Source organism: Leuciscus leuciscus (genome assembly GCF_965113295.1).
Source record: "Leuciscus leuciscus genome assembly, chromosome: 14".
NCBI lineage: Eukaryota > Metazoa > Chordata > Actinopteri > Cypriniformes > Leuciscidae > Leuciscus > Leuciscus leuciscus.
Window position 1 is genome coordinate 17,057,477 of NC_138738.1, and position 8,963 is coordinate 17,066,439.

General features: G+C 35.1%; 1 protein-coding gene across 1 annotated transcript in view; it reads right to left on the reverse strand.

Moving 5' to 3' along the window:
• Window positions 1-2,936: 2,936 nt before the first annotated feature.
• The window catches only part of wwc3 (WWC family member 3), a 44,390-nt gene continuing 38,363 nt past the window's right edge, over window positions 2,937-8,963 (reverse strand). The window contains exons 14-18 of the mRNA XM_082190104.1: window positions 8,474-8,674; window positions 7,300-7,392; window positions 6,975-7,211; window positions 5,847-5,974; window positions 2,937-5,038 (exon numbers count right to left, since the gene is read on the reverse strand). Coding sequence (XP_082046230.1) covers window positions 4,972-5,038; window positions 5,847-5,974; window positions 6,975-7,211; window positions 7,300-7,392; window positions 8,474-8,674 — 726 coding nt within the window. The 3' untranslated portion in view covers window positions 2,937-4,971. The remainder of the gene's footprint in view (window positions 5,039-5,846; window positions 5,975-6,974; window positions 7,212-7,299; window positions 7,393-8,473; window positions 8,675-8,963) is intronic.

Below are 8,963 nucleotides of genomic sequence, written 5' to 3' on the forward strand. Positions count from 1 at the left end.
GAGACTACAATCATATCAGCAACCTAATAAATGTAGATGTATTTCACATGAAGTGTTTCTTCATGGGGACTGACATGCTGAGTGATCAGCTGAATACTAATTTAATAATGAATTAATCACAGTTGATCAGAATCACATTTCTCGCATTGGTAACTTTTGATTTACTGCCGGTGTCAGTATAAAGTCCAAGATGACTATCGGTCAGCACAATAAATACATATAGGCCTAGGCCTGGTTTCACAGAAAGGGTTTAGATTAAGCCAGGATTAGGCCTTAGTTCATTTAGGACATTTAAGTAGCTTTTATAAACATGCCTTAGACAAAAATATTACTTCTGTGCATCTTGAGACAAAACAATGGCACTGATGTATTTTAAGATAAGTCAGTGAAATTTGCTTTCGGTTAAAACAGCTCAAACATGCATTTTAGTCTGAGACTAGCTTAAGAAAGTAGCTTAAGTCTGTGAACCCGGGGGATTGTAACTTTAGAAATAAAGTCAGACTTACATAGCCAGTCTTGGAAAAAGTCGTCTTAAGAAAGATTGGTTGAAACGAGTGAGCATTTTAGCACTTCTTATCATCCTGAAGTCAATGTTTTTTTGGTTAAATGTATCAAATGAGGTGTGTGGTGAACACAAGCTCAAGATATCTTCACATTTTATTTTACAATATAAAATACATCAATTATACCCTCTTGTAATTTTTAAAGCTCGCTCTCATCTTGTAAAAGGCGGTTGTTAACAAGTTGCTAAATGGGGCTACAGAGGTTGTCAGACAGGGACATTAAACATCATCAGCTGAACAGGTAAATTAATACTCACTAGTCTGCATTCACAGCCTCGTTGTGTTTTGCAAACTATTATAACTCGAACTTTCAGGAAAACATTTTTTAAACAAAGACTGAAAGACTTGTTGGAAGCTTAGTGATGGTGACGGACGGTGAAGTCATGTGACCGTGGTGTAGTTTGCTTATAGCCTACTTTTAACTTTTGTCTTCTGCAGCTGCCGATTGTATTTATACACTTCAAAATTCATTCAAGTTGTGTTCATTTGTGAAGATTCACAATCACGATGAACAAAACATAATAAGAATCATAAGCTTTTGTTAGTCACGCATTATTTTCTGCAATAATCCAAAAGCCAATGGAAAAATCCAATTGGGGTGTTTTTGAGGGAACCAGGGTAATGCTAACTCTGGATGGGCCTACAAAAATACATCCCTGCACCACTCCATTTGAAGGATCCATGGAAGGCAGATGTCATTTCACATCCTTCATTCAGGTCATTTTCAAGGATGCATCAAGTGTATTATTTGTGCCCTTCAATCACCCACAATCCTTTGCACACATTCCAATTAATGAAACAGAACTGATGCAAAACAATCCAGCACTGAGCTTGAGTTCATTCAGTCTATTATGAAATGTAAGACAAAAATGTTATCTTTTGTTTTGGTGTAAATTAATCACTTAACACTAAACTGCCAATAATGTAAAATCCCCCTAAAAAAACTGTAATATTCCGGCAGCTGGGGTGCCAGAAAAAAACGGTAAAATTACAGAAATTTACATGTTTTTCATGTAATTTTACACAGGAAATGTTCATTTGCAGTCTATTTCTGTAATTTGACAGTTTTTTTTTACCACAGTCAAAAATACATGAAAAATCTGTCAAATAAAACAGTAAAATTCTGTAAAACTACAGCGTTTAAAAAAAACTGGCCACCGGCAGTGTTTTTGACCATTTTCAGAAAAATGTCATGGCCGACAGAATATTTTGTTGCATGAATATCTGAACAGTGACTCGCGAACAGCCTCAAAGGTTTTACTTGTATATATAATATACACGAGAGAAACAGCTTCACGAACAAGAAAAAATGTAGGGACTTGGTTTTGTCCATCAGGAATGATTGGATTGTTTTGGTTTGGTATTGCTGTGATCTCATGTGAGTGGTTGTTCAGCCCTCGCACAACATCAGAGAAGAGATTGCTGCAAGAGGGAGGGCAAGTTATTTTGATTAAAGGCACATGAGGGCAGATTAATTAAAAAAATATATAATAATGATGTGCACTGCACAGATAAATCATTCATAACAAATTCCACAATGTTCCATAAAAATAAGAATTGTCAATTTTGAATTAACGGTTACTATAAAACAGAACACATCAAACTATGGAATAATAATGGACTATCAAAACAAATACCATAGTCCGACTCCTAAATGAGCAACGTTTGTCACCTCCTTTGTTGGTGTTGCACTAAATTAATTCACTCCCCTGTATATTAACATTGGCGAACCACAACAAATCCTTGATAGGACAGAGGTGACCATCTGGTATGACGATGACAGGAACAGAAAGGACTATTAAATGACAAGCAAATTCAAATGCATTACTTAATTGCATTTATTGACTATTTGAGGCAACAAATCCACTAGTGTTTTGACACAGGGTTTCAGTATATTGAATTGGGGTCATGACTTTTAAGGTTTCTGTTGGGGATTTCTGTATAAACCAGCTTTATTGGCAGGAATAGGGAAAGATAGGTCTAGCGGTGCCGTGTGATTCAGCCTGTGCCAACGGCTGAGCCTGCCATTAATCTCCATACACTGCATGAGGCCGTACGTCACTCGCCCCGCTGACAGGGAAGATAGAGCATGGGACTAATTAAATGCATACAATACACACTGAACATATGGATAAGCTTACAAGGAAAACTGATAAGGAGTGTTTACATACCATGCTTCCCCAAATCACTGCGCTCTTTCATAACACAATGGAATGTGAGGAGTTTGATTGATGGAAAACAAAGTACTCCTCCAACAGCTGCTTGACCCATTATGAACACTATAGTATAAGAACACAGTGTTTCTGAGCTTTGAGAGGTTGAAAAGGTGCATTGTACCGATATTAAATTCAGCTTAAAATGAACATTCTGTCATGATTTACACTCTTGTGTACACTACTGCATTTATTTGATCAAAAATACAGTAAAAACAGTAATAACGTGAAATATTATTACATTTTTAAATAAAATGTACAAAAATAGAAAACAGTTAAGTTTAATTTGTTCCTGTGATGGCAAAGCTGAATTTTCAGCATCATTACTCCAGTCTTCAGTGTCACATGATCCTCCAGAAATCATTCTAATATGCTGATTTGGTGCTCAATAAACATTTCTTATTATCAATGTTAAAAACTGGAAACAAGAATCCATTTTTCAGGATTCTTTTAATTAAATAGAGGTTCTTTAGTAATATTATAAATATATTTAGCATCACTTTTGATCAATTTAATGGATCCTTGCTGAATAAAAGTATTAATAAAAAAAACATTTAAATGGTATAGCTTTAGCATTGAGACTGAAACAAAAAACACATTTTTCTTGGTAAACCTGTAAATGGGCTATTAACAGTTAAGTGTTATCTCAGCTGAATATCATCAACGACTACAGATTTATTTATGAATGCATTTCAGTTTGCTGCTGTTGGGAGAAACACTAATGCAAGTTGATAATCACCTTTAATTTGCGGTTTTAGTAAAAAGCCATCAAAGCTCTCCATGGAAATTCCTTTAATGAGAGGTTTTATGCCCATGTGCAGCTTTTAAAGATCATTAATGATTAAAACAGCAATTTTGCTCTATTTTTAAACAAACAACATTCTTCCTGTTTCTAGTTTTAAGATTTCCACCTCATTAATGTTCCAGATCTGATGCTTTTTAACTAAACCTGCTGTGCTTCTATTTAAAGGCAGCAAATGCCAGAAAAAGTGCTGGAAATGGACTTGAATCATTAGATGATGTTAATTTAACCATCATAAGTAATGGCTCATTAATAGTTCTATTGCTAGATATCACATAGCCGAAAAGAAATTTCACTGCAAAGCGTTGTGTGTAATATCCATGTATTTAAGGATTATTGTGTGCAAAATTTTGTAGTCTACAACATAGTACTTTCCTGAAATACCAGCAAAACACATCTGAGCACAAGAGCAGGTTTAAGACGCCACCTTCTGGACAATTTAGATAACAAATTCTGGAGTAACAGGCCTTTAAAGATCATACTGTACAAACCTGACATCAATCCACTAAACTAATAATAATCATTTACATTAGAATTTATGATGAACATCATTGCCAAACAAACCACTGATTTGAGCTTGAAAGGTTATTTCTCAAAAACAGCTGCACTTTCACGGTTTAATGCTTTCATCTTCATAAGAGAGGTAACACTGCAGATGTTTTACAGACAGCATACAAAATTATATTCGTCTATATATTGAAAATTACAAGTAATAATTAATATTAATAATTTTAATAGAATAGCACAAGGGACAATGACAACTGCAACAAAAGTGGATCAAAAAAAGTGACATTTTAAGTAAATAACTTTAAAGAATCAGGTAACAGAAACAAAATCAGCCAAAATTTCCATTCTACTGTACGTCAAAAACACTTACAGTAAGTGCTATTTGTTTTAAGCTTTATAAAATACATTAAAAAGCAGGGAGCATTTTTATTTCCTTCAAGGAAAAGTACTATAAAATAAGTTACAGTACAGTGAATTTGTCTAAACTGACTTTGTTCCCGTCTTCCAGCCTTAAGTAAGCGTAGACATCGAAATATCAGAAGTACATCGTACAGGAGTAAAAAGATGCTTTGTTCTTTTATAAAACACTTATTTCCCCCCTTTAAACAAGCAGGAAAAATTGCCAAGATGCCAATAATTACATAAAATATAGGTGTACGTGTTCATTAGTACTACCACACGCACGCACGCGCACACACTCACAATCACGCACAACCCCACACACGCTTGTTTTGTACAGCTTTCTGTTCAAATGTTGCATATCAAATAACTTTTAATCTTTGTGCTGAAATAACTACATTTCTGTTCTAATTACTTCATGGGCATGAATACAAAAAACAAAACAGACAGATTCTTCATATTTGATATAGCGTGGCCTAGGGGGCGCTCACACGTCATCAGCTGGCAGAGGCGGGATGTTGAATCTTGGTCTAGTAAAGAAAGCCATCTTCTCTCTGCATCAGGAAAGATTGATACATTTAGCATTTATCAGAAATTCTCTCCATGCTTTGGTGTTGATTAAAGAATTAGTTCACCCAAAAATGAAAATGCTGTCAGTAATTACTCCCCCTCATGTCATTCCAAACCAGTAAGACTTTCGTTCATCTTCAGAACACAAATTAATATGTTTTTGATGAAATCTGAGAGCTTATAGACAGCAATGTAATTGCCACTTTCAAGGCCCAGAAAGGTAGTAAAGACATCGTTAAAATAGTCCATGTGACTACAGTGCTTCCACCTAAATTTTAAGAAGCGACAAGAATACTTTTTGTGCGCAAAAATAACGACTGTATTCAACAATTTCTTCTCTTCCGTGTCAGTCTCTGATGCGGTTCACGTTGTAAACGCAATGCAACACTTCCGGGTTCTACGTCAGAAAGCCGGCTCAGTTTTGGCCGGCTCCAGTGTCAGGAGCTGAACAGAGACTGACACGGAATAGAAGGAATAGTTGAATAAATGTGTTATTTTGGGGGGTTTTAGCGCACAAATAATATTCTCATGGCTTCATAACATTATGGTTGAACCACTGTAGTCACATATTTTAACAATGTCTTTACAACCTTTCTGGGCCTTAAAAGTGGTAATCGCGTTGCTGTCTATGGGGAGGGATCAGAAAGCTCTCGGATTTCATAAAAAATATCTTAATTTGTGTTCCGAAGATTAACGAAGGTCTTCTGGGTTTGGAACGACATGATAATCAATGACAGAATTTAAATTTTTGGGTTAACTAATTAATAGACGGAAATGTTATGGAAGACTCACTTGAACGTCTGCACGGGGAGGGGCTCTTTGTGGCTCTGGCCCCTCATTTGCAAAACCTCTTTTGAGGCTTTTCGCAACCTCCTTTCAGCAGCTTCCTCCTGCCTCTGCTCCTGCCTGCTCTGCTTGGCCTGCAAGACAGAGTTAAGGGGAGAGAAACAAATCATCAACAATAAATGTGATTTCCCTTTCTTTACCTGCTTATATTCACGTCAGTCATAGTTATAAAAGTATAAATTTAAGACTGTTCTTTATTAATAAGTCTGGTAAATTGGCCTTTCACCAATGTACTCTGTGATTTTAATTCCATCCGGATAAAAATTTGCAATGGTAAATGGTCAAGTGACAAAATGCCACATGTAATATAGTTAAATTTGTTATAATTTATATATCCACAATACAATACAAAATTATACAATAGGTAGAATTTGTAAACATCAGGTAATTAAATGTTATTTATGCATAATGTTAATACATAATTATACTATTGTTCATTGTTAATTCATGTTCCTTCCTCTACAATAAAGAAGTTTTCTACAACTTGACATCTTAAAAATGTATACCTTTCAAATGTTTGCGGTCAGTAAGGTTTTTTTTTTTTTTTACTTAAAAAAAAAGAAATGTATACTTTTATTTAACAACGACATTTAATTTACCAAAAGTGTAAATGTTTAAATGTTTCTTGAGCAGCAAATCAGCATATAAGAATGATAATGTGACACTGAAGACTGGAGTAATGATGCTGAAAATTCAGCTTTGCTATCGTAGGAATAAGTTACTTTTTACAATACGTTAAAATAGAAAACGGTTGTTTTACATTAAAATATTATTTGACAATATTACTGTTTTTACTTTATTTTTGATCAAATAAATGCAGCCTGGGTGAGCATAAGAGACTTCTTTCATGTTCGTGACTAATAAAAAAATAACTAATGTTAAATTTATACAATTTCAAAAACAAAAAAAAGATTTATGTGAAGAAATTAACCTAGATTAATGAATGCTGTAAAAGTATTGTTAGTTCATAGCTAATGCATTTATGTTAGCCAAAACGTTACCAAATGAACAAATCTATGGATTCAGAAAGTAGCAATGCAGATGCAGAAAAAAAAACATATAAATGGGCAGTACCTGTCTCTGGGCCTCACGTAACAGGTTTCGGAAACGCTCATCCCGCAGGGCCCAATGAGGGAGATCCGCGGGGCCGCGGGGACCCTGCATGGGCTCCTCCAGCCTCAGTTTGAGCTCCCGCAGAGCGGCCAGCTCCTCGCTCAGCTGCCTCTGTCGTGTACGGCAGGCCTGGAGGTCCAGCTCCAGGTCCAGAGAGGTACGTGTGGGCTGCTCAGCCAGAGAGGAGCGTTGAGACTGCTGCGGTCACACGAAACGGACACATAAATACACTTCCAGAGCAAAAGATTATTAAATGTGTGTAACACAGCTACATGGTCATTCCAACCTGTTTATATCGCAGAGTTCGTCGCTCTAGAGTGTTTCTGATGAAGGGGGATTTCTTTGGTAGTGTAGAGCTGTCACTGTCACTTCTGTACAACTGTGAAGGAGGGAAAACAAAGGGATTTTAGACAAGACAAGTAAATGTTTCTTTATTTAAGAATGTTTAGATATTTGTACTGGAAAACAAAACAAAAACACTGGGTAAGAAAATCATTTTACAGTGTAAACATTTTTAGCAAAAAAAATGTTTAGTGGTCTCAAAGCAAAATATATGATTAAAACGTATAAATGTATCACTTATACACTGTAAAGCTGTTTTTTTATTGATGCAAGATTCATCTTTCATTTTGTTTTAATTATATATTTTATTTTTATTTCATTTTTTTTTTACAAATTTTTAATTTTCTTACCCAGTATTTTTGTTTTGTTTTCCAGTACAAATATCGAAACATTCTTAAATAAAGATACATATACTTGAGTAGGCAAATAACGTAAGATTTTAAGTCTTGTTTAAAATCTATCAAAATTACACAATCTAATAAATAATCTTGTTTTCCCTTCGAATTGAGTTTGATTGATTGATTTATTTTTCACAGGCAGATATTTTTCTTGTTTTAATCAGTTTTTCTGAAAGCACATTATTTTGCTTCAAGTAAATATATCTTATGAAGCCCCTAAAGGGACATGGTGAAGAAAAAATATATGAGATGGGATGAAAAATGATTTGGCAATGCTTTTGCATTCTCTCGCAAATGTTTTGCGTTCCCCTGAGAAAGTTTGCGTTCATTCGCAAAGAACACAAATGCTTTGCGAGCGAATGTAAATGGTTTTACGAGGGAACGCAAAATTTCTCGGGGAAACGCAAAAGCACTGACTTATTATTTTTCCTCCCATCTCATATTTTTTCCCCACCACCATGTCTCCTTAGGGGCTCTGTAGTATCTTGATTTAGACAAAACAAAATTACAGAGTAAGAATTTCTTTTTTTGGCAATGTATTTACTATATTAATAAATATAATATATATTACTAATGGTCATGTAATATATAAAACATTTAGTGGCTTCATTTAAATATTGTGAATATTCATGAAACATCATTCCTGTGATATAAAATCACTCATACTTTGTCAGATCAGCCATCACTAACCCATTGTGTGAAGTGTGTGTTTCTACCTACCCTGCAGACGTACTGACTGCGCGCTCCAGGTGAAAACGTCTGCGATCTGACTATTGTGCTGCTGCGCATGAACGGTGAGCTGTGACCCCAGCGTCCTGCCCTTTCTTTCGGCCGCATCCTCATTGGCTCTGGAAACACACCTTCTGTGTTGGTTGCCTTGTCCACCTGAAAAAAACATACAAATGAAATTGGTTCAATGATCTATTAAAGGTTAGTTCACCCAAAAATGAACATTTTTAATATTTTAAATTGTAATAATATTTTTGATCAAATAAATGCAGCCATGTGAGCATAACATACTTCTTTCAAAAGCATTAAACAAATCTTTAGGACTCTAAACTTTACTGTAAATCTAATTAAAGGTATCTTTTGGGTCATTTTCAACTAGACGTCCTGCATGTGTTGTCGATTACAACAGGAAATCATATTAACACTCCCTGAGTGTGCAAACAAAAGCCTTTTAAGTCATTTGCATTTAACAGAAGCTTAA